Source organism: Rhineura floridana, chromosome 6 (assembly GCF_030035675.1).
Source record: "Rhineura floridana isolate rRhiFlo1 chromosome 6, rRhiFlo1.hap2, whole genome shotgun sequence".
Classification (NCBI taxonomy): domain Eukaryota; kingdom Metazoa; phylum Chordata; class Lepidosauria; order Squamata; family Rhineuridae; genus Rhineura; species Rhineura floridana.
The window spans coordinates 147,260,636-147,287,271 of NC_084485.1; the positions used below are offsets into that span (position 1 = coordinate 147,260,636).

The window sequence follows — 26,636 nt, forward strand, 5'->3', positions numbered from 1 at the left end:
CACCTTTAACAATGGTCCTTTTAATTAGTAAGAGGAAAGTTAAGTAGACATTTGACAAATTCATCTTGAATTCGGAAAAGTATTGTTATATTACAAAAATTGTCTGTCAATTGACAGCGTTTGTTTTCCCTTCTCTTAAAACAAAAGATTCCGCCTGCATTACTGCATGCAGAAATGATCATTATTTAGAATAGCTAATTGGTATTGCTGAGTGACACATTAGGTTGTTAAAGCAGTCAGTTTTGGGAGTTCTTTTGAGGATGTCTGTGGTGGCTCGAGTTTTCAGGATGGTTTTTAATATTTGAAGACTAGTCACTGAAGTAGTTAAAGGAGAAGGCTGCTGCAGATATTGCGACAGCCACTGCTATCACCACTCCTAAAAATGAGAAAGGAAACACAAATTCAGTATGTGAAAAGGAGAACCCGACTGCTAAAAAGCAAGGCATGGAAAACAGATGAACAATGAGAATCCTTGAAGTAAAATATACTAGTTCACCAACAACACTCAAAATATATGACAAGGGGTTCAGAGAGTTATTTCTATTTTATTCAACAAAACATGCAGAATCGACATGAAGCACAATCATACCAATCAACACCAGGCCCCACCTTGCTTGAGTGTGTTGGATGCAACGTAAACTGACAGTTAAGGCATAGAGTCCAATTTGTGTGGGCCTGATAAATACATAAACCTCACCTAGCAGGACTGGAAGGAGAGACAGCGTGTGGTATGTCCCACACAATATAGTTGAATATGCAGCAAGAGAGGTAATCCAAACTGACAGTTCGTACTGGAACTGTTCAATAAAATCTAGAAATATAGAGTGAGGCTCACCAGATCTTTCCTGACTAGGAAAAGGAGAGAATTGGCTGGACCTGGGTTGGAACCACTCCAGATTCAGACCCATTAAAATTACTACAAAATGCAGAACCAGGACCTTTAGAGCTGACTCATAGATACTATAAAAGGTGTTGACATCAACTGTAATTGATACACATCATTTACACATTGCATGCAACACATGAGGCAAGGCAGGCCAAGGGCAGGGCAAGTGCAATCCTGTTGCTTCACTGTTAGTTGGGAACAGTTTACCAGATGTGTGACAAGGCCTACAACACTTTCTTTTTGTACACTTAGGAATCTCTCCTCCCCAAATCATCTATCTCCCCTCCAACATTTTCCTACCCTGGGCTTCTGAGATAAAATATTTACTGTTATAAAATATTTACCTGGATAACTCATTCTATCATTCTGGACTCAGGGTGGCTAATCATATTTCAGACATCGCACATTATTAAACACACACAGACATCAAATATTACAAGGGGCAGCAAATGAGAAAGAATGGGAAAGATGGAAGTCTATAGATTTACACTTCATTTATGCTTTAACCGTTTGTTTTCTCTAGTCACTCCCCCATGTCCATAGCTTAATTTAAACCCTGCCAGCATCCAAAGGGCTATATCAAGATATTGTCTAGCAGTTTGTTCTCCCACCCCACCCCACCCTTGTTCCATATCTGAAGCGGCTCCAAAGTTTCAAAAGTGGCTGACTAAGCATCACGGGAAGACTGATCTTTGGAAAACTGCTCATGTGACTCTGCATCCTGGGATAAGAATGCTGTTCTTTAACTATAGCACAACAAAACATAATTTGCACTGGTGTAGATAAAGAAGTTTCCTTCATTAGCAACTGGAGCAAATAAAACATTTTGAGAGATTAACAAGAAAGCTGAAGTGCTCTGCTGGGGAGTTGAGGTCACCTCATGGCCTTCTGCATCCTGCAAAAGCAGCTACTGCTGCACCAGAGCTGGACTATGGACTGATAGGGATCAGTACAAGGAATTCAGCTATATCCTTGTGCTGGGATCCTTTAGACAACATCCAACTGCCACATTTGTATGTAACACTAAGCTCTAAAAGACATTTTATTAAGCCATGCTATACAGGAGCTGTGTGCTGAAGCATACAGTCTGAGCACTCCCACTTTGCTACTCCTTTCATTAGAACAGGTAAACAAACCATAAAAGGTTTAGATTAGCATGATGCCTGAACCCAGGATTGTGGCTGGTTTTGACTAACAGTCCACAACAGCTAAGCCAACAACAAAACATGGTTTCAGGCTGGCTAGTGAAAATGGTTTTTAAGAGTGAAACAAACCATTGCCCCGAGTTAAGACACTAAGCCTTCTTTGCGGTATATTTACCTGTTCTCATGAAAAGAAAAATGAAATGGGAGCGCTCAGTGCATGCACCAATATGCAGGTCATGCACAATATGGTGTAGTAAACCACATTTTATAGCATAGCATTATGTGCAAATGTGGCCTATGAGTCACCGTGTTTATGCCCAGCTTGCAGAACTAGACCATTGGGCTGGGAGGCAATAGCAGACAGTCCCCCACCTTCTTTTTGTGGATGAAACACTTATACCCAACATGAGTCTCTTAGAAGACAGCAGGCACAACAGAACAGAACAGAAGAACATCACAAAAATGCAATGGAACGTATGGTGCAACACTAGGGGAAAAACTAGCTCATCATGGGATTGCTTTTTAGGAATTTTACAGCACATTCCCAAGCATATCTTCTCAGAAGTAAGTACCACTGATTTCCATGAAACTTACTCCCAAGTAAATAGATACAGGATTGCAGTCTTGGCTAAGTTTTTTCTTTTGAAGGAAAGGTAATAATTAAACAAATGTTCCTGCTAACACAAGCAGCATTTGAATTTGGCTAATATAACAAATAATTATAAATTCTTTTAGGCTGGTATGCAGTATACTGAAGTAATGGCAAAATAAATGCAAATGACATTGGCAAAACAGGTTGTATCTCTGCTCTAGAAGGGCCCTGTCATCCCATTCTTCAGTTCTTTACTCCCAATTAGACATCAAAATGATCTTCCTAATTTGAAAGATTAACAAGATGCATTGTAGAGATGCTCATTTAGGATGTACTATAAACTGCACAGATTTCTCCTTTCACATCTTTGCTTGCATGAATCTGATGATCCCAATCTATTTTTCTAATACCTGGTGATTTTTCCTCAATCACTATTCTGGAAGATTATAGAACAAAGGTTTCATGAAAGGCACCACTGTATCACCCCAATCCCTCTGCTCTTAGAAATCTCAAATTCAGCTTGGAGATCCTATTCTACTTGCCCCCACTTTACCTTTTACCAATGAAAGACTTACAAAAGGAGGGATAGTTTTTAAAAAATGTTGTTGATCGTACCCATAAATGAAATTATTACTTCCAAAAGTGAAAGAGCAATTGCTGGAACCTACATACCTATGTTTTGATGAAATTTCAATAGAAGTGTTTCTTTTGTCAACCGCTTCTGTTGCACATCATCCTGGAATTCCTTTGGTGGGGTTACTTCAACTGGATTAATAAGGAAGATACAAAAAGTCTTTGTATTTACCCTAATTTCATTCTCACTCAGGTTTCTTTCTCCTTGCCCACATCTGTGTCAAAATTCATTGATAAGCCTCCATATCAGAAACTCAGCTGCAAAAAGCAAGGATATGCATGCAAAGTTCATTTGCATAGTGTAGGCTGAATACAGGATATATACTGCCATAGGCCTTATTTACACACCACAGCCACTGAAATGAGGCTTCAAGGCACAAATGTGAACTCGACTGCAATAATTAAAATGCATAATAAAAGATAAAAAATGCTTGGGGCTCCCAGAAGTTGAATCATTTGGAAGTGAATTAATGTATAATATGTAGAACAGACAAAACATGCACAGATTAGTAAACCCCCTTTACATGTAGGCAGATGTCCTTGACTCCTCCCAATTCAGGCTGTGTAAACGTTTCTACCCAATCAGTTATTTTGATGGCATTTAGTACACCACATAAGCAACACATTGGCCCTTGGGGAGGGCACATTGTGTGGCTTACTAATGCAGATAATTTTTTTAGTTAAAAAAAAAGTTTTTAAAGATGTTTTGTTTTTATATATTTTAAAGTCTGTTTCTATGATGCTTTAGAGTGTTTTTAGTGCTTTTGCTACTGGAAGGAAGGGCAGGATATTAATTTAATAAACAAACAACCACGTGGGCAGAAGCTTTTACATAGATCCAAACAATGGAGGCGGCAGTAGCAACCACATCAACACGGGTGCATATCGAAAAGGGTTTAAGAACTACAATCAGGTTTCCAATAAAGGTTTGAGCAGTTGCTCTTACTTAAGCAATTAGCCTCTGGCACACATAACAAGCCTTCCTATCAAGCAACTGCAGGAATGGGCTTCATACCAGGACAGTGCATGCTGACCCTCTTGCTCTTCCAGTAGTTACACTCTTGTGGTAATTGTACTCCATATTACTACCAGTTCTAGGAGCAGATACAAATGAGATGTGGACTGATCAAACTGGCAAGCGATGCCATTCATTTGTGATGACTGTGTATTTATAGTCAGATTAAACAGTTCAATCTCCCCCACCCCAATGAGTCATTAAAAGCAAGTCAACTCTTCAAACAATATTCCATAATGTGATTCCTTTTGGCTGCCTCACACCAAATGAATGTGGTACAAAGCTGATGGCATTTCACCTTAGCAACCAGTGAAAATAATTGCATTACAATGTATAATGAATCAAGGAAACGGATGTGGTGTCATTTTTGTTCATTAAAGCAGAGTCTCCTGGAATATCCAAGTTCAAAACAGTGAGTTGTATCCAATGAAGTTAGGTCAGATTGGGGCGAGGGAATGCAGGGTGAGGAGATGGACAGAAGTTCTGTCGTGCAAGTGGAGGTCTTTGCATTAATGGGACAACTTTGTTGGATACAGCCCACTATCACAACGTTCTTCAGAAGTGAGCAGTAAAAACTCCACATTCTCCTCTGCCCAAAATAGTAGCCAAATTTGATCATCAGACCCTAATTCTGTAATTAAGCAGCCCATAACTCTGCAAATGCAAAACCTAATTAATAGATTTTACAAGTCAGTTTTACTTAACAAAAGTTACCATTTCATGGCTAAAATTGGTCAGAACTGGGGAAAATGCTTAGTCGCAGAAGAGAGATGCATTGACAGTACTGTGACTATTGGAAGATCAACCTGGGCTCTCTTGGATTTCTATGGACTAAAATACCAACAACTATTTTTAAGCTAAGATTTAAGGTGATGTTCTTGGGACAAGGTCTCCCTTACGTTTTTACATGGAAAAAGGCCTTTTAAAAGTATATATATGCAAGAAGTACAAGAATCTCCGTGTAGAAGATGACAATGTGGGATTTTCCTCCTCCTCTTATATCACTAAGTAATCTTTTGCCTTCCGGGTACCATCCCCTTGGAGAGTGTGCACATTATACATTACAGCTTCTCTTAGAGAATGTAAAAGAAATATTTTTTTCAAGAACATTTACATTCCCCCAGTGAAGGGAGTATACAAAATACAGGAAGACCCAATGGCTTCCCCCCCTCCTAAGAAAAGTCTGTTTACTGCACCCAAAATTTATTTGTTATATGCTTCAATCTGGGGTACCATGCTTTCCACCTGGAAAATCAAAGTCCAATTAATGTTTTATTATTGGTTTAAAACATGCACCGCAGTATATTTCTAATAAGACCAAAATGCTATGGATAAATGCATTAGTAAAAAAACACATCAAAGTAAGTCAAGAAGTGCTGCAGGACCATCACAGCATCATAATTTATGACACTGCTCTGGCACTGCAGGCTGCTGAAAAGGACCGTAGTATGCTGCTACACCAGTAATACTACTGTGTTAGGAACAGAGCTTGGAAAAGTTACCTTTTTGAACTACAACTCCCATCAGCCCCAGCCTGCTGGGGCTGATGGGAGTTGTAGTTCAAAAAAGTAACTTTTCCAAGCTCTGGTTAGGAAACACTTCTCAGTTACTTAGCAAACTGTTTCTGGGGAAGAAAAGTGGATGGGCAAAGGATATATTAGGAATAGGTTGGGGAAAGACAGCATGGCCTACTTACATACTGTTCTTACAATCTTTTAGTCACCATGGAAGCGTCCCTTATGCAATCGTATGCATTTGACATACAATACGAACCAGCAGACCCAAAACAAAGATTAGGACACTTACAGAATTCTGTAAGGTTTTACAATTCATCCTTCTAAAATTTTGAACATTTTCAAATTTTGCTTTTCAAATCTGGCTGAAACACAATCATGTTATCCTAATTCTTTTTGTTGATACATTTTAAGCCCACTATATTAATGTGATATTATTTTAACTTGCTCAATACTTTACACCTTTTTATTTCTAATGCCCTAACAAACAGCTAATATAAAAAATGAAATTCCAAATTGGCAAACAAGTGTTGTGAGAATCTACCTCCACCCCAAACTCTTTTAGAAATCCCAATTTTGTGGGATGCAATTGCCCAGCACTACAGAATAGACTAGTCCTGCTTGCTTTGCTTGAATGGCATCTCAACTGTAGTAACAGAAGCTACTCTAATGTAAATCACAGCTACACAACTCTGTAGGGTTATAGCACCCATCACTTGAGTTCATTAGATCTTCACCTAGATAATAAACAAGTACAGGAGATGACCCTCACTAAAATCTTATTTGTGTTTATCTACTCAATAGATTTGATGCTAAAAGCTGGGATTTAGCTAAGAACATAATCTACATTAGGTTGTTTGAAATGTGGCAATTCCATCCTCTGAGTTCCTAAAATTCAGCTTAGCTGTTGTGTCGCCTTCTTCCTTTCCTTTTACCTGCTCGCTCTCAGGCCAAGATCATAGCCACACATTTTTCAGCATTTCAAACAAAGAAAGCAAGTCTTTTCACAGATCCAGTTGGGAATCTCCTTTTCACAGAAAACTGGATCTTGAACATGTTTTTTTTGCTGAAAACAGCCCCATAGAAACCTGATTTGGGCAGGTGCCATGACACCAGGAGAGAGGGGAGTGTAATACTAACCCTTTCCCCGTGCTGTGGTCCTAATCCAAATCATTCTCCCCAAAGTGATATTAGAAGGGAAAACATACTACTTAGGTATAATTTTGATTGGAGCTGCAACACGAATGTGTGTGTATAACGGGAGGGAGATCAGCAGCCCCCTTCTACCTGTACTACAGCCTGGATGTAAACTGGAGGTCCCACAACATTTCTTTTTGCAAAAGATAGGTGTTGGAAGATTCCACTGTGGATCTAGATGTAGATCTTTACATCTAGTTTGGTCCTTAGTTAGATATAACAGTGGGAGAGAAGGTCTAGCTGAAGCTTTTCACTCTCATCCAAATTGATCTAAAGAACCCAGTAGCTAGAAACATGGCAGCCAGGCCATGTGGGTGGTTCTGTCATAGGTCAATGCAAAACAACGAAACTCTAAACGTAAGTATTCTATTATGTTTACATTATTTTTTAAAAAAGAAGTGCCTGGTAACGTTTCTTAATCTCTGCACTTAGTCAGAAAACTAGAAATTCTCTCTGAACATCACTTGCTGAGGCTTCCATTTTTTTTTTGGATTAAAGAAGAATGAATATTTACATGACAGCTGGACATACAATACCTAAACATAACACAGTAATTTCCTTTGTATTCAAAGTCTCTGGGAATCCAGAAAGTATCAGTGTGTTTGAAACCATCTTGAGGTCCAAGCGAGTTTCAAGTCTGACGTACTATACATTTTATGAATCAGGAGTTAAGCTCTGCTTGTTCTACAGGTTCAGCTTTTCAGTAATTCCTGGTAGAGTGCAATCTGGCTCTTAACAGTAGCTATATTTACCTGTATTCATTTCCTCAGCTGTTTGTATATCCTCTGTTTGAACAGCTTGATCCAGCATCTCAAGAAAATGCTCTTGGATTTCCCTAGCTGTCTCATCACCAAACTTATAATCACACAGCAACACATTGGACTCAGCAATGGGGGCAAACACTCTGCAAGGCAAGGCGTGATACTCCCTTTCAGAGTCTAGAACAAAAAATAAAAGGAGTGGGGGAGAAGGAAAGCCTGTATTAAGTACCATTAAGGGACATTAGGATCACCGGCATGCACTCCACCATGTGTACATGTATGGTGTTTGGAGGGTATCAGTGGTATTATACCGATTCCTTATCACTGGACAATCCCTAAACAAAGATGGCACCAATGTTCATGCAGCACCAGGACTATCTTTGTATAGGTGTGCCCCACGTCCTAATTATGTAATCCCAAGATGTCAGCATCCAATTTTATCATTGTATTTTGATTTTACTGCATATATTTTATAACTGCACCGAGAGATGTTGCAAGAAGCCTTTGGATTACTTGGTGAAGTATCAAATGTGAGAAATGAAATGTCCAATACAAGGATGGCACCAACACTGCAGGTAGAGCTGACATTGCGTATATATGTTCTAACCCTCTCCTGAGGGATTGTCTGGTAATAAGGACTAGCAGTGGTACGGTTGGACCAAGGGGCTCTCAAGTTTTTTACCCTGCACTACACAAACTGATCACTCAGAATGGCTGAAAATATCATTCCTCAGTAAAGATGCACAAATTCTTTTAGCCTGTAAGCTTGCTGAACTCATTTGCCTTGCCTTCCAAGTTAGGTTTATTTTTGGGGTGGGGAAGAGATTTTTTTTACAGAATGTGTTGTATCCAACCAAGTTCTACTCAGAATACACCCACTGAAGTTAATTGATCTGTCCACTGATTTCAGTAAGCCTACTCTGAGTATGACCAACACTGGATATAACCCAATGACATACCCTCACCTGCTTTTGATACCAAGGCCAAGTAATGTTCAGGAGAAGGAGCAGCTTGCTGGGGGAAGTGGGAAGCTGCCACCAAAAATGTAGCAAGGATGTATAAGTTGGCCTCAAACAGCCTCCTGGACAGAAGGGGAAAGAACATTGCCCCAAATAACCTCTCCCCCACCCCCATTTTTCTAGGCAATGAGTTTTTTAATGCAATACATTTACACTTATCTGTTACTGTAGTTTGGAAAATTTGGATTTGCTAAAATATGATGAAAAAGCTAACTTGAGGAGCATGTAATATTTAGAAGAAGAAATGATCCTGAACAAGTTGTTTTGATTCTAAGGCAAACTTAGTTGGCACATATTATGTGCACATTGCACATATGTAGACAACCCATGCCACCTAAAGAGGCAACTAAAAATTGCAGGCAATTAATATTACAATTTCTGTGAGGCAGAGGCATCCAAGCCATATGCATTAGATTAAGTTGCAAGCAGTTGTCTATGTTTGCATTCAGTTCAGGCAAACACACATACACAAAATAGTGAGAAACTAGCCAGCATAATTTGCTTGAAGAAAATTGGCTATTACTAGATCAACATAGACAGCAGCTCCCATGTAATAATCTTCTCATGCAATAGTCAAACACATGAACTTACATGACTCCAGCCTTATTTTCACTAATTAATGAACACATCCTTCCACTCAGAAGTATTTTGAAAGTCCAAATTTAGAGTCAAAAGTACACTTTAAAAAAAAAAAGATATAGTTGCACGATTTCTCTCCCCCCCCCTTACTTTTCTTTCCTGGTGTTTCACTGATAAGCAGATCTTCAAATAATATTTCACAACGATGAGAGAGAGTGTTTATTATGTCTCTCTTCAAGGCCTGCAAAGGCAAGAACAAAGATACAAAAACATTCTAGCATTTGCAGCTAGTAGCCTCCTTCCACTTGGCAACAACTCAGGGAATTAATAAAGTCTAAGCCCGCAATACATGAAAGCTCAGCCTGCCTTCAGAGCTGATCTGCTAGTTCAGCTCTGCGTGGAGGACCAAAGAAAGCATGATATAGTCTTGTGACAGAGCATCTTTTAGAAAGCCAAAGAATCACAGAATTGAGACTGACTGCTGGTGAATATGTTGCAAATGCTGCATGATTATAGTCCCTTCAACAGAGGATTATTGTGGCTGCTCGACAGAGTATGCAAATATTGCAAGTGAACCACCCTTAGGACCCTCACTTGCAGAGGCTGGAGACACAGGCAGGAAGCTACACAGCAAGTGGATTGGACTGTGAAAGACCAACCCAAATGGTGTTTGCATTTTGACAAATTTGTAGGGCAGTACAATATCTCTGAGAGGAGGTCAGGTCTCCTGCTCCCCTGATGCATTCACTATAGCCGCCCAATTTCCCTGCTTTTTAAAGTTTGATAGAAATATCTGTGGGCTATAGCTACGTTCTTAAACTGCAAGGTTTTTTGCCTATTAGTGAATTTCTCTGCTTTTTAATCCGGGAGGTAAGAAATGGGATCCTGTGCAAGCTTGCTGAGAATAGATTATCTGCATGCTTATTGAGTTCAGTGGGATGTACTTCCCTGGAATCATGCTTAGGATAGGTGAAACTGACCACAGGGGATGGGGAGGAGAAGGACAGGTTTGATCATTTGCATGTTTACTGAGTTCAGTGGGATTTACTCCCGTGCAATCATGCTTAGGATAGGTAATACTGACTGGGGGGGAGGGAGGGAGGGCTGGAGTGGGCGGGGAGGAGGAAGAAGGAAGAGGGGAGGGGAGAAGGAAGGGAGAGGAGGGGGGAAGGAAAGGCAAGTCTGATCATTTGCAGGCTTACTGAGTTCAACTGGATTTACTCCTATGCAAACATGGTTAGGATAGGTAAAATTGACCAAAGGGAGGAGATGGAGGGAAGGGAAAGGAGCTGATTGGAGTGGGGCAAAGGAAGGGGGAGGGGAGGGCAGGTTTGATCGTTTGCATGCTTATAGAGTTCAATGGCATTTACTTCCGTGCAATCATGCTTAAGACCATGGGGAGGAGGAAAGGGAGGGGGAAGGAGGGGATTGGGAGGAAGGGGAAAAGGAAGGGGGAGGGAAGGGGCAAGAAGGAGGGGATAGGAGGGAGGATGGGTTTGATCATTTGCATACTTTTTGAGTCCAATGGGATTTATTTCTGTGCAATCATGTTTGAAAATGGAAATGGACTGCCTTCAAGTCGACCCCAACTTATGACAACCCTATGAATAGGGTTTTCATGGTAAACGGTATTCAGAGGTGGTTTACCATTGCCTTCCTCTGAGGCTGAGAGGCTGTGACTGGCCCAAGGTCGCCCAGTGAGCTTAATGGTTGTGTGGGGATTCGAACCCCGGTCTCTCAGGACATAGTCCAACACTGACCCAGGGGAGGGGCGGGGAGGGTAGGAGGTAGTGGGAAGGAGATTGGGTGGGTGGGCACTGGGCAGAGGGGAAAACCCTTTCCTTTTCAAAAGGAAAACTTTGTGAACAGTATTTCAGCATTTCCCTCACCTTTTTATTCTACAGCAGGCACATGTAGCCTCCCACCCAAATTTAAACCGAAGCTGTCCCTGGCCACATCCACACCAGGTGTTTAGTTCACTTTGGACAGTCATTGCTTCTCTCAAAGAATCCTGGGAAGTGTAGTTAGTGAAGGGTGCTTAGAGTTGCTTGGAGATGCCCTGTTCCCCTCACGGACCTTCAATGAGAGTGGCTGACTGTTAAACCACTCTGGCCACTGGAGCTCTGTCAGTGGAATAGGAATCACCTCTCAGCACCCTTCACAAACTACACTTCCCAGCTTTCTTTGGGGGAAGCCATGACTGTCTCAAGTGAAACCAAAGTCGGGTGTGGCCCCGATTAGGCAAGCCGAGCAGCTGTGAGTCTGCCTTTAGAACACAGACATTTGGTTCTTACAGAGCGTGCCCAACATCAGTTCAATGCAAAATTTCTTAATTAAAAATCAGCCTGGCATTTTTTAGCTTTCAAACCGCAGAAGATGAAGGTCAGAGTATGGGGCAACGTCAGTAATAGAATTACAGGTCCTCTGTGAACATGGCTGATTTTTAATGAATTTCAACAGATTATGAGAACTCTGACAGAAAAAAGTCCAAAAGGGCTCTGGATTTTTTCTCTCTCTTTTTAGACGTTGAACTCTCTATTCTCTCTGACTGTTTTGTGTATCACCATTAAAACCTAGAGGGTTGTTAAGCAAGTGTTTCTGAGTTCAGGACTATACGTTTTGTAACGTTTTGTTTTGAAATTAGTTTATGGGAAGTATCAGAATGGCATGGGGGGTATTTTCAATTTAAGATTGTGTATGTGAAAAATCCACGCTGGCTATAATATACAGCCACTCTCGTGTCTGTATAATTAAATGGTTAGTCAAGTTCCTCAGCAATTTTCAAGTGGGTCCATGAGAAACAAAGTTTGAGAACCACAGATATAGATGTTTGGTGATATTTGGCAGCATTTTTCATTGACAATTATAGGCCTGTGTGGAAAAGTGACATATTTACATCAACTGCATGTTAACCACCATCTGCCTCAGCATTGTGATTGTTCCTGTACAGGCTCCCTCAATATTTTCAGCACCAAGGGATAAGGGATGCCTTTTCACAACCTTGGTTAAATGTGCTTTTCCTGGCAGATCACACTGGATGGTCAAGCAACATCCCTTAGAGTGTTAAGGTGCAATTCATTAGCTGTGAAGGATCTTGCAAATCTTTTACTGGAGCGTAAAATCTACATGGAACTATGACCTAAACACAATTTTACCATTATTGTTAAAATTCAGAAGGAAATCCAATTATGAGAAATTATTGTATTAGCTATCTGATCAAAGTAGATATGTCACACCCAGAACAGCAAAATCTGTTGTGATGGTTTTGAAAAAGCTGTTAAACTGTAAATAAATCTAGGAAAGGATATACTTGTGAAATTTCTAGATAGGAATTTTCCTTCTGCACTGTATGTAACAGTAGCACATATTATCTAGACTGTTCCATTGTATTCATTTGTATGGTATTGCTTTTCATAACTCTTTTATTGTGTGTAATCTTATTCTGAAGTAATGCTCAGCATGAAGCCAAATTGTTAGAGGACTTCCTCACTGAAATTTTATGGTGGCTGGTTATTAAAAACACAATACTGCTTGCTTGCTTGCTAAGATATCTGGGGGTAAAGAATTAAGTCCAAATCCATTAGTAGACTAATGGGCAGCAAAAGTACCTTAACAGCATCTTTAATTCTGGGCTTGTTATTATGGACGTAAGCTTTGCATTTTAAAGCACCTTTAAGATTTATGGAACCACTGCAGATCTGGACTGTTGCTGTGGACCTGGAGTTTGAATTTCGTGACTGAAAGAAAACACAAAGAAGTCTCAAGCACGCTAGCTTTCATTATTACACAGCCAATTCTGAGTCATTTTTACATTTCCAGCAGAGTTTACAATTTTAGAGTTCTCAAGCTGTCTTACATGCTGCTAGCAATTATCTTCTCTCATCAAAATGTATTTAATATGTCCTTTTGCAACATTAAAATACTGTGTTTTCTAGTGTTCATATTGCTGGTTTTTTCCCTTTCATCTCTGTACAAAGAGTGACAGATGTTGCTGTTATCCTGAAAGTACTATTGATTAGCATTTGGGGGAAGAACTGGCAAGGAAACTCAGTAGGAGACCAGCATACATGCACAACATACTTAAAATGTTTACTGGTAGTATGAATTGCAATTTAATACTCACAAAATCAGTTTCATTCTCAGTTAAAAACAGCTTGTCAAAATTAAATGCCCTGCTTCCCAGCCATCTTAATCTTTTGAGGATTAAACTGAAGCCAGTGAGTAAAAGGCACTCAACTTTTCTATCTGGTCTCTTGGAACAGCTGCATGGACCCTAATGGGTTTGACTTGCAACTTGCTAGAGGCTGGCAACCTATAGCAACTTTTAGTGTAGGTTTCACAACTTAACAGTGTGGTATTACTAAGGGAGATGCAGAATGTAATACTAACACTTGTATAGCTCTTTTAGCATTCAGTGCTGATGCTGAGAGACAGTGGCTATATAAGTGTTAAGTACTACATTCCATATCTCTATTAGAAACTCCACAATTTAGGGGATTTGCCAGCTTCCATCTCTTACCCACTAAGCTCTGAAACATCAAGCTCAAATAAGTTTCCTGTAGATAGCGAAATCAGTATCCAAGAAGCAACCTGTCCTGTATTGGAGCTTTACTGTTTTTGCCATGGAAGAGGGACTGAGGCCAAAAAACAATAGCTTACTTAAGGTCACCTCGTGAATTCAAGGAGGAGGTGAGAGCTGAACAAGGGACTTCACACATCACTCTTTTTACCACTGTGCTGATGAATTTACTTACCAACTGCATTAAAACTCTAACATCAAGGCTCTGAGTAGCTGATGGCATGTTTCCTCTTGTAAACTTTTTCTGTAGGAATAATTAAAGCATAGCAAATAGCTGAGAAGAGAATTCATTGTTTTGTATCCTAAAATAAAATTTGTATATTTTGATAGTTTTGTGTGGTGGATTTTACAACACAAATGTGGGATATATTTTGAAAAAGAAGTAAAATTGCTGCATGTTTTCTCCTAACAGCCTTCAATTTTCAATTGGTTTGAAAAAGTAAGCGAAACCCCAATTTCTACCCCTGGGCTAAGTTTGAAGCAGTTAAAGACTACGGTGGCTACTTGGGACTTACTTAACATACATATGAATAAGTAAACGCCCAAAGCATAAGCAGTGGAGTTTCAGAAAAGAAACACATAGAATTAGGCCTGTCAAAATGATGTTTGATAGTATAACCACTAAATGGAATAGCTTAAAAAGGAATCTGGTGGAGAAGTGGGTTTTAAAGACAGACAAAATTTAATGGCCAGTCATTTATAATGCAATATAATTCCGAACGTGTCGCCCTAGTGGAACATTTCCCTTCCCTCCACAAGACACTACTTCAGACCTATTCAGAGCATTGGTCTATTTAGCTCAGTATTGTCTACACTGACTGGCAGTGGCTCTCCAGGGTTTCAGATGGGGTCTCTCCCATCTGTCAGCTATGCCAAGGACTGAACCTGGGACCATCTGCACACAAAGTATGAGATCTGCTACTGAGCTATGGCTCTTAACTCCTGGAGATACATGAACACTTTCAATGGCTGAACATAGATTACAAATTACCAAGTGTAATCTATCACGGCGCATATTTGGTAAGCCAGTTTTCTGTAACATTCTGCGAACACAAATGTGCTATTTGCTCTTTTCCAAATTTCTTGATCAGGTAATTCCTGAGCAGACATGATGTAAAGTTCTCCTCACCAACTGGCAAAACATTATAGATGACCAGCTAACTACAGTGTGAATACAATTACACTGATAAGATATTGCTTGATCAGAGGAGGCACATAGCTTCAGCATTTAAAGACTCATCTGGCCATCTTTTCTGCAACAGCATTATTATCTCCAACATAAAGCTGTAGGCAACAACTCAAGCTATACAAACCTGATCAGTGAAAACGTATATTTATTTATTTAAAATATTTCTATCCCGCCCTTCTACCCTACAATAGGGCACTCAGGGAGGCTACAATAAAATCACATACATATATAATAAAATACACAATAAAAACACAAAACATTACAGTAAATTAAAATTAAAATATATAAAATGCATTATGCATACACACAGAAACATATATACATGTACCATATATTCCGGCGTATAAGACGACTGGGCATATAAGACGACCCCCAACTTTTCCAGTTAAAATATAGAGTTTGCCCAAGTTCTCCCCAGGAGCCTTTTGTGGCTTCTCCCTCCTGTATCTGGCCGTTTTGAGTCAATTCGTCTCAGGCTCTGCCGAGGCGTCCCTCCTCACGGCAGTAACTCCGTTTCTAGTCAATTTCATCTCAGGCTCTGCCGAGGCTTCCCTCCTCACGGCAGTAACTTCTTGAGCCTCGCTGCGTTGCCTTCCTCGCCGCGACGGTCTCTCTGGACGGCGGCTGCAACTGCTTCCACTCCCGCTGCAGCTTTTTTTTTTACTTAATTTTCCCGCTCTTTTTCAGCACCTGGCGTATAAGACGACCCCCGACTTTTGAAAAGATTTTCCTGGGTTAAAAAGTCGTCTTATACGCCGGAATATACGGTATATATGTGCATACATATATAAGAAAGTGAGAATAAAAGAACTTAAAACATAAAGATAAAAAACTTAAAACAGTGTCACACTGACACTATACCTGTCTAGACATTGTGATCTACACCAGCATTAAGTCTATGTTGTTCAGCACTTACCTGCCCTTCCAACAAGTCAGCATCTTCTTCTTTAACTTGACCATTGATCAAAAAGACAGCTTCCTCTATCTGTTTGGCCCATCGTGCTAATCCATTCTTTAAAGCAGAATCAAAAGAAAAGGAGGCATGTTGAACGAGGCAGGCTTGCTGAATGAAATGGTCTTGCTGAACATTCTACAACTTTTCTGTTCAATGCAGGCTAAACCCTGAAGTATATATTTAAGCAATCGTGGAAGCCAAAACAATAGAGGACTGTTCGTTTGTCAGAAGCCCTAAATTTAATCATCACATTTGTATCCTGCCATTCCTCCAAGGAGTTCAGGGCTGCTTAAATTAGGCCCCATAATGGTGGATTACTCCTCATTTCTTGATTCTAAATTCCAAAATATAAGTAAAATCTCATATGTAAACACATCTACAGAATGCTTATATCAACACCTGACATACTCTTTAAAATGGGGAGGGGGGGCGCAACCGTTTTTGGCCCAAGGGCTATATTCACTGTAGCCAACACTCTGGGGGCCACGTGACAGCAGCGTGTGTGGTCACCTCACACTCTCTCACAACCAGACACACACATACCCTGCAGTTGATCTGTACAAATCAGCTGAGGAAGGGGGTTGTCACCTCCTCTCTATTCAAAAGAATTGAACTGGTAACTGAGGAGGGAACGATTATCATCCCCATCAGGACACTAGGCTCCACTCACCCCAATGCTTTTGTCTATTTTTTTTCCTTTTGCTGCTACTGCTGCCAAAATTGATGAAGCAGAAAAATGTACTTTGGGTGCCAGATTATCTTCCCAAACTCAGGTTAGTCATCACTGCTCTAAAGTTATAGCCCAAGTATAGCAAAACTGATGGTGTTCTCTATGTATTAGTGCGGGTGTAGCCAAAACGGTGCCCTCCAGTTGTTGTTGGACTCCGACTCCTATCAGTCCCAGCCGACATGGCTAGTAGAGGGGGATGATGGGAATTGTATTCCAGCAACATCAGGAGAGCACCACATTGGCTACCCATGTATTAGTGGGTAAGTAAAGCAATTGCTTCTAGTAACACGCTACTGATGTGACCATTACTCACAGTTTAACAATCCTACTTTCCAAAACTGCAGCATTTAAAACCATAGTTATTTGCCACTAAGAGAGATTCACACCTGAATTATGGTCAACATCAAGGGCATAGAACAACTGAAACCTCTATGGAACATAGACACTATTCACTATAGATACCATGAATAGCGTTAAACAACAAAATTAGATAGAATGGCTTCCATGCTCACTTCTCATTTTATACTCCGCAAAGAGAGTGCTGAACAGGTTAAAAGTCCTTGATTTAAATGCCAGGAGGTTACTCTTCGATAATAAATATTATTTCTTCCTATTCCTGACTTTGCTAACTCAAATCAAGAGTAGAATTTGGGCACTGTACAGAGCAGAAAATTAAGTTGATCCCTCATAAGAAGCAAAACAGGACCAAGATAATGACAGATAGGATGTACTGGCAACAGATCAAAGTAAAGTGGTAATACTATGATAATTTGGAATTGGCTCCGACAAAGAAGGTGATTTGGGGGAAAGTTTACTGGAGATAGAGAAAAGTGGCTTAAGGGGCAGAGGCTCAGGAAGCAGGAAGCTAATGGAGCAAAGGTAGAAATCAAAAGAGCTATATACTTCATTCTGTCCAATACACACACACAAGCTTAATTTATAAGTATTAGTACAAGTTGACAGAAATGAATGCATAGCAATTCCTCAGTTACCCTTGTATTTTTCTCTAGGTCGTGGCTGGCCAAGGTCTCTGGTAGTGGGATGTGTATATTAGCATTAATTGTGCATTCTAAAGACAGCCATGAAGTGGAGAGGCCATGCTGATATTTCCAGTCTGCTGGCTTGGCAACACTCTTAAATGAGGGTGGTGGAGAGAAGAGAAGGAGAGACTAAATTATTAAGGTAACAAAAAGAAAGAATACAAGATAAGCCATTTCTTCACAGTTTCTTGCCGAGTTGAAACAATCTATACAGGTTTATCCAGAAGTATGTCCAAATAAGACTAACTTTCAATGTACACAGGATTGCAGTCTAAGGCAGCTTTATTGCTGCATCTGAGGTTAAATATTTTGCACAAGTTTTTAAGACCTGAGAGAGAGAAAAGGGCCAGTTCTACCAACAAATTGTCTTGAGCAAGCTCCCCTAAAGTCCATGGGAGTTTGCTTAAGGGATACAGCAACAGCTTTAGCGAATATTCCATCCACCTGAAGTGGTGCTTGCAAAAAAGTTCCCCACCAAAAGTTAACAACATTCTCTTCTCGCCTACAAACACACAACTTACCTTTGGATCTTGTACATCATAAGTGCGACAAAGTGTTCGTTCTAAATTGAGAAATAATAACTAAATGTGCTTAAAGAATATTATAAGACATACTTGTGAAAATAAATCATTTTCCAACTGTTCCTTTAACAGGGCAGTATCCATATTCCCAGTTGTCCCTCAAGTATATATGCCCATAACTTTTGCCGTGGCAGCACCAGCAGGAGAATGACTAAGTATCCTAGAATGTAACTTAGAATTAGCAGGAAATGTTGCAATCTCTATATGATCAACCAAACACTTTTTTTAGAGGAATATGCCACATTGGTCAGAGAAGGGTCCTAGTGGATTTAAAGCACCCAGGCCCTCTAACCCAGCAAAGCGTGATAGAGCTATGCAAAATAAATTTTAAAAGCAAATGACTCAAATTATTTAACCATACCCGCACAGCCATCAAACCCACCCATCCACCACTATGCCAGGCTGAGAGGTGGGTGGGTTGGAAAGAGTGGTGTCCCCCTGCCCAACTCTCCTAGCTAAGTCATCCTCCTGCTAACTGCTGAATGTGCAAGTGGGAGGGCTGCTGTCAAGATCCCCACTAGTAACAGCCAGAAGAAAGCCCCTGAATGGGACATTTTATTTATTTATTATTTGATTTATATCCCGCCCTTCCTCCCGGCAGGAGCCTAGGGCGGCAAACAAAAGCACTAAAAACATCATAAAAACAAACTTTAAAATACATGAAAACAAAAACATATTTAAAAACGTTTCTTAAAAAAGCTTTCAAAACATCTTCTATGATTAAAAACATTTTTAAAAGGTTTAAGAACATATTAAAAAGCAATTCCAACACAGACGTAGACATTCCAAGGAAGGGGCTGAGCTGGCCCAGGTTCCATTGCACCCTGAGCTGGTTTCAGTGCTGTCACACAACAGCACGGGGCCTGATATGGGACCAATAATTGTTTCTGCTCCAGGCTGATGCAATGGCCTGCCTGCTCCCCTTCCACCCCCTCCCCCGCCATGTTTGGTGCTGATGCGGCAGTGGCACCAGCCTGGAGGTGGGTGGGAACAGAGATTTGGATTACAGCCCAACTGCTCAGTCTTCCCATATTTTACAGTCCACATCTTGAACATCCAGCTAAACCCATAAATGTACAAATACTTATTTTTAGAAATCAAATTGGTGAATCTTGATGTTGGGTTTCTGTTCAGGTTTTGATGCGTACTCATTAGCAGGGCTGGCTTTACCACTGAGCATGGATAAGAAACAGACCACGTCTGCAAACCTATGCAGGTTTACTACAAGATCAACTATGTTTAATGAGGCTTATTCGCAGGGAGGTGCGCACAAGATTGCAGCATGTTATCTAATTAAGGCACATGACAGCATAGACAAGTCCTCTTTTACACATTAAACTGGAGGCCTTAATCTCATTTTTTGTAAAAGGATACTTCTTTGTAGCAGAACAAAAATGAAGAGCCACTCTGTCTGGCACATCTTCTTCCGAGAAGCTCCACAACCTCTTCCTAGCTACAGACTTTTCTACTGAAAAAACAAGCTTGGAATGGGAGAGAGTAAGAACACAGTTAAGGTTGATTTCCATAAAAAATAGGGGTACCTCAAGCTATAACTGCCAAAGTCAAAAGCAGAATGTCATTCCCAAGGCAGAAAGTTTCTAATCGCAAGCAATTCAATGAAAGCTTGGGTACAGGAAGCACTAATGTTCCTGAGTTTAAGATTTTTGTCGTTACTTTTCAGGAGCCCCCTACTGCTGCCCTGGGCTCCTGCTGGAAGGAAGGGCAGGTCATAAATCAAATAAATAAATAAACATGTGTAATAATGTCACCATGTACAGCAGCCTTCCTCAGCTTGGTACCCTTCAGATGTTGCTGGACTCCAACTTCCATTGGCCCCAGCCACCATGGCCAGCAACAATGGGAGTTGGAGTCCAGCAACATCTGAAGGGTGTCAGGTTGGGGAAGACTGAAGAAATCCCGTTTGTTTGAGTTACATTTTAATGCATATTGTGCGCTATATTCTGACATTTCTATTGGAATGTACATTGTGATGTATGTGCCCACTTGGGGGTATCCTGGTGCCCACTGGAGCGTAAGTTAGCTTAACTGTTGTGTGGGCCTTAACTAGCACCTATGAGTTAGAATTCTTAGTACTCAAAAGAAAAATAGAGGGTACACATATTTCAGTTCGTAGGTGCAGGTTTAGAATTCCCAGTTAGACAGTGTGATTAGCTGGGGCTGGATTACGGGGGCCAGAACAAGTGTACATAGTGGCTGGGTGCTGGTCAGCAGGGGGAAGTTGAATTAATGGTGAGCTGATTGAAGAATTGGAGCTTGGTGTTCACAGTCACCCAAAAGAAGAAGACAGCAAAGGAAGAGAATCAGGAAAGAAGAAGGAAGAACTGAGAGGCAAGTGGCATGGCTTGGTGGCTGAAGACTGGGTGGAGTTAGCTGAATCACTTGGCTTAGGCTGAAGAGACAAGATAAGAACATGTCTCCAGCACTTGGGAGAACTGAGAAGTAGCTTGGAATGCTGGTCTCTAGTGACTGGTAGGAGTATCAGAGGGAAGATTTCCAGAGCAGTACAGCAAGCCAAATCTGCACTTCAACAGGACAGTAAAGCGTTAGAAAAAGACTTCTAGCAGAGTCCTCAGTGACAGAGTTGGTGAGGCTTAACTGGGGTGGACAGAATAAAATGGCAATATGGCTAAAGGGTTTTGATAGGGTAACTAACCCTTTCTTAAAGCTATCTTAGTGTAACATTGATAGCTGAATATAAACTGTTGGTACTTAAAGCAACAAATCATCGAAACATATACTCATTTACAGATTTAAAGTAAACAAATCAGCTTGTGTACTTAGTAATCCTGTAACAAATAAAGGTAAATACCTTTGTTAAACATAATATCTGTACCTGACTGGCTTTGTACCACACCTGTACTCCATAGTTACTGGGTCATTGTTAAGTTAAGGGTTCAGAGGGAATACTTTCGATTGAATGGTGGTAGCAGAATGGATTTTGGAGAACCACTGGAATTAGAGTAAGAAAATAAATACCCCCTTTCTCTCTATCTCCTAATCACCTTAGATCCAGGGTACATGAAGGACCACCTTCTCTGATAAAATCTTAAAGCCCAGGCAGATATGTAAAGGGAGGCCTCTCTCTCTGTTTGCTAGTAGCAGAGGCTTCTATAAGGGGAATTTTTGGTGATTGCACCAGGAGCTGGAATTCTCTTCCTGGGAGAAGCCTATCTAGTGCCTTCATTGGGGACTTCATTACACAAGCAATTTCATTTTGCCTGCCAAGGCAAGCATTTTTATCCTGTTGTGAGGCTTTGAATTCTTCCTGTTGGCTACTGCTTTGTTTTTCTAAACTGTTTTATCAAACTGATTTTATCTATTTTCTTTGCTGTATTGTTTCTATACTACTATTGTGACTTTGTAGTTTGATTAGATATATTTTTATGTTGTTGTTAATCACCTTTGGCACTACGTTTAAGAAAGAAATAAAACCAACAAAAGCTGCAAACACAAACTGCTACTCAAGTAGTATCCTCTTGGATAGAGATGAGGAATTGGTAGACTTCCAGCTTTTGCAGGACCACAGCTCCCATTATCCTTGACCATCAGCTGGCTGAGGTTGATAAGAGTTGGAGTGCAACAACTATCTGGAGGGCCACATGTTTCCCACCCCTGTTCTAGAGAGATACTAGGAAGGTTATTTGTATCATTTACCTTCCGTAGTGTATTTTGGATTTCTTTTGACAGCTCTGGGACTGCAACAGTAAAAACACCAAGGACTAGCAGTCCTCCAGGAAGCATTCTTGACACCTACCAAGTAAAACCAACACAAATAACATCATTGTTATTCAATTGCAGTTTCTAAACACGTATAACAAAACATTTCAAGGAACGATGGGAGTTCAACATGTGGCAGCAACCATTTTAGAGAAACGTAGCAGATAAAAGTCAACATTTCTGTAGCATCTACCAAGCTCATGAGAACATCAACATGACGTTTTGGGTGAGGATAGTGACTTTCTCTTGCTATTCAAGGAATACTGCCTCTCATCTGTGCAGCTGCCAAGGACAGGCCCTAACTGCAAGACTCCACTCAAGCAGGATTTTGCTGCCTATAGAGATCCTGTCAATATCTGAGACTTTCTTCAGTTGTAGATTATGTTTTCCCCCCTCTTCATTACTTACAGTGCTATGCCACACTTCCACAATCATAAAGGAAATATTATTTTATTTATTTATTTATCTATTATTTGATTTATATCCCACCCTCCCAGTAGGAGCCCAGGGCAGCAAACAAAAGCGCTAAAAACACATCAAATCATAAAAACAGACCTTAAAATACATTAAAACAAAACACCTTTAAAAACATTTTTTTTATAAAAAAAGCTTTAAGAACATCTTTTAAAAAGGGTTTAAAAACATATTGTTTTAAAAAATATATATTAAAAGCAATTCCAACACAGACGCAGGCTGGGATAGGTTTCAACTTAAAAGGCTTGTTGAAAGAGGAAAGTCTTCAAAAGGCGCTGAAAAGATAACAAAGATGGCGCCTGCCTAATATTTAAGGGGAACAAATTCCACAAGGTAGTGCTGCCACACTAAAGGTCCGTTTCCTATGTTGTGCAGAAAGGACCTCCTGATAAGATGGTATCTGCAGGAGGCCCTCACCTGCAGAGCGCAGTGATTGACTGGGTATATAAGGGAGAAGACGGTCTTTCAGGTATTCTGGTCTCAAGCTGTATAGGGCTTTGTACACAAAAACTAGAACCTTGAACTTGGCCTGGTAGCAAATGGGCAGCCAGTGCAATTCTTTCAGCAGCGGAGTGACATGTTGGCGATACCCTGCCCCAGTGAGCAGTCTCGCTGCTGCATTTTGCAGCTTCCAGACCAACCTCAAGGGCAGTCCCACATAAAGCACATTACAGTAATCCAGCCTGGAGGTTACCAGTGCGTGGACAACAGTGGTCAGGCTATCCCAGTCCGCAGTTGTCTTACCAGCCGAAGCTAGTAAAACGCACTCCTAGCCACGGAGGTCACCTGGGCCTCTAGTGACAAAGATGGATCCAGGAGCACCCCGAGACTATGGACCTATTAAATACTAATGCGGCATAGCAGCCAGCATCCGGGGCATAAAACAGGGAAATCCAGTCTGAAATTGCTCCTCAGGATGGCCTCAGCCACATCTGTCTCTCCACCTAACCTATCCAAGAGGATAGGCTACAAATGAAACAAGCACATATACCTCATGCCTTCCTTAAAACAGGAATTTATAGTTAAGCAAGTAAAAACATTTTTCAATAGCCCTCCAAGTTATGAAATATTTCAGCTATAATTATTAACAAGTTGCCTATCCAATGCATTTGTTATGACTGTTTAACAATTAGGGCCAAAAGCATTCTTGGTACTGTACTGCTGTGGCCACTTCTCAGATGGCTACACACCTACATTAATACAGACATGAGAAAGTGGAGGAAGATGCCAGGAACTGAAATATCAGAAGTCAGGATGAAAAGGGGGATTCAGCTTAGTGTACAGCTATCACGGTCATGTATTATGTTATAGCCTTTGTGAACATTTGCCGTTTAAGCAAATGAACTACCAAAGAACCCCACCAAAAAACAGTAGTGTGCAGTAGCTTAAAAACCAGTAATCTATATAAAAGTGGAACAGGATTACTAGAAAAATATTACTTTTCAAAGCCAAAGCAATTACAACAACTGAATGTGCATGACCTGATTGGCGTGTGCTGTTGTCCATTCCTCATCAATATTAGACAAATCTGATCGGTGAATTGTATTGCTTTTACTTTCCTCTTTTGGAGGTGTTCGAATAGCTAGGACAATGTAGTCTCTTTGCTGGGAGCACTAGACATAGGAAAGAAAGAAAGAAGCTCTAGACAAAGAGAAACAATCCAAATTCAACCTTCAGCACTTTTAAAACAACTCATTTACCCACAACAGAGGAAATTTTTTTGAAGATATTTATTCTTCTAACTCAGAAAGCTAAAAATAAAAAATACAACAAGCATTCTTCAGAAGTTCAATACTGCATCCAACCATTGCAATCCATCGCTGTGCCCTGCAATCTACAAATCTGGCTACTATTCACTGGCACATTAGTGTTATCTGAATTATCTTCATAGATCTGTAGCATTGCTAGAAGGTTAAAACAATGGATTTAGGCATGCCTAATTCAGTCTTTGCATAGGATCAAACTGCAAGTAGTTTTCCTAACTGACCCCTTCACACTTAGCCATCATTGTACACACAGTCTGGTGTCCCTCTCCGAGAAACATAGTAGCAACTAAAAGGCATTAGTGTTTCACAAGATTAATAAAACCCAAACAGCCAAAACAGACTTTGTTTTCAAATCATTTCCTTTTCAACACACTGCTACTAACATACAAGAATAATATAATAAAGCAGTAAATTAAATAATCTAAGCTATTACTATCATGTAAGAAAACAACTACTCTCTGATATTGCAAGAAGAGCCCATTCTAAATACACAAGCAATCTCAAAATGAATCAGTAGAACAGCTCCTAAACAGCAGGTTCCAGCAGGAAATTCACCTGTGTTGTCCATTCATTTCCATGAGGCACGTACAGGAGAGACTCTTCTATTGAACTTTTAGGATGCAATCTTAATTATAGTTACCACTGAACATGGTGGAACTTACATCTGAGAAAATTTGCATCGGACTGCATTATTAATGACCAACTGAAATGCTCAGTAGTAACTTTAGGTGTTATTAAAACTCCATGAGTATTTATTGTCAGAGAAGAGTCTTCTCCTACAATCATAGAGAAAACAGTTGTGTGGGGTGGGTGAGGTGCCCCTTAGTACATTGAAAAACAATAGGACACTTACCTGCCCTACCAAAAGGCCAGTGATAAGTGTCTTTGACTTGGTGGCAAGGTCCAATAGATATTGTCCAACAGCTTCTTCTACAAAGTAGCTTCTTCCCATTGTTGCAAATATTTAATAGCCCTGTAAAAACAAAGGGCAAAATACTGAACACTGGAAATAAAACAAACAAACAAACAAACAGAAAGTAAGTTTCTAAGCTGAGCACGCATATTCTACAGCACACACTCTTACGATAGGTCACATTTCATTAGAAAAGACCAAGCTGGATACAGGCTCATAGTCCCTTTGCCTTTTCCCTCCCACCTCAGCCAATCTTCCCTAACCTGGCGCCCTCTATATGTCTTAAGACTACAATTGCCATAACCCCTGACTATTGCCTGTACTAACTGGAACTGCTGTCCAAAACATATGGAGAGCATCAAACTTGGTGGGGATGCCGCCTCAGTCCCATCAACGTTTCTTTCCGAAGTGATATCTTGGTAAGGTTACCCTTCCACTTTTATTCAAACCAATACAGCCTCTTTTACAGAAAACTACAGCCCAAATGTTTCCCCCCGCTTTGAAGCACCGTCACTCTCACCTCCTCAAGGCTGCTTTACCGTGTCTCCCCGCCAAACCCATCAGCCAGCAACTTCGCTTTGCACAGACTGATGTGTCCCGACACACGTCATCTCTGAGCGCCGCAGCTCTCCTCCCAAATAGGGCACACTTCAATGACGTAACCGAAGCATATAGATCCGAGACAGAACGACACAATGCAAAATCTGCATTTTAGATTCATCATCTTGAGTGTGGCCAAAATATAACTACAGTACCAACCTTTCCCCTTTTTGTCCTTTATATTCCTTTCTACCGCTCCTGTTCCTTACCTTGTGAAGGCAAGCCCCCTTAAACCACCCAGGTAAAAAAAATTCCATTCCATTTCTCCTTCTAAAACGGACACATAGGAAAACGTTAAAGAAAATATGCCACACTCAATAGGACGCCCACTACCTAGTACCCGAAGCGCCTGATGGCGCGGAAAACATTTCCACCATAGAGATAAAAAAACTTTCGGCTAGTGTTTAAACAAGCATTAAAAAGAGATAGACTGACAATTCCCTTGCCTGGGGTGAGAACTTCATAGCTACTTTTGATGCTTTCCTTTTTCTCTCTTGCGGGGTGAAAGTGACAGTTGCGCCTAGGAAGGAATGTGGGCATTTATTTATTGATTGATTAGATTTATATGGCGCTCTTCCTCCCAGTAGGAGCAGGTTTTGCCTGGGCAGCAGCGTGCCCACCTTTGCCACAAGGCATTGCAAAGCAAACGGCAACGTGAAAGTCTTAACTTTTTATCTCTATAGTTGAAGAACTCCGGAAGTGGTGCTTGTTGTTTTCTCATCTTCCCGCT

The 26,636-nt window shown here is 40.6% G+C and overlaps 1 protein-coding gene across 2 annotated transcripts; it reads right to left on the reverse strand.

Moving 5' to 3' along the window:
• Positions 1-4: 4 nt before the first annotated feature.
• ODR4 (odr-4 GPCR localization factor homolog) lies at positions 5-26,265 on the reverse strand. 2 transcript variants are annotated; one of them, XM_061634025.1, is made up of 14 exons: positions 25,827-26,264; positions 25,247-25,366; positions 24,109-24,240; positions 22,091-22,186; positions 19,790-19,896; positions 18,356-18,392; positions 17,787-17,927; positions 16,026-16,121; positions 14,096-14,164; positions 12,950-13,078; positions 9,492-9,582; positions 7,735-7,920; positions 3,296-3,388; positions 5-376 (listed from the first exon to the last, which is right to left on the reverse strand). In XM_061634025.1, the coding sequence occupies exons 2-14, from the start codon at positions 25,343-25,345 to the stop codon at positions 309-311; spliced, it is 1,344 nt and encodes a 447-aa protein (XP_061490009.1). In that variant the 5' UTR covers positions 25,346-25,366; positions 25,827-26,264; the 3' UTR covers positions 5-308. The 2 variants fall into 2 exon arrangements, with proteins under 2 accessions (XP_061490009.1, XP_061490010.1); XM_061634026.1 differs by lacking the exons at positions 5-376; positions 3,296-3,388 and adding an exon at positions 3,415-3,514 and having other exon boundaries at positions 25,827-26,265.
• Between the last annotated feature and the right edge of the window lie 371 nt (positions 26,266-26,636).

Excerpts from the sequence above, each read along its gene's own strand:
- ODR4 (XM_061634025.1), bottom strand. The coding sequence starts at position 25,345 with ATGGGAAGAAGCTACTTTGTAGAAGAAGCTGTTGGACAATATCTATTG. Across the intron at positions 13,079-14,095 it reads TTAGAGTTTTAATGCAGTTG|TCACGAAATTCAAACTCCAG; the intron begins GTAAGTAAATTC and ends GTTTTCTTTCAG. Across the intron at positions 3,389-7,734 it reads AGCTGAGGAAATGAATACAG|TTGAAGTAACCCCACCAAAG; the intron begins GTAAATATAGCT and ends TTATTAATCCAG.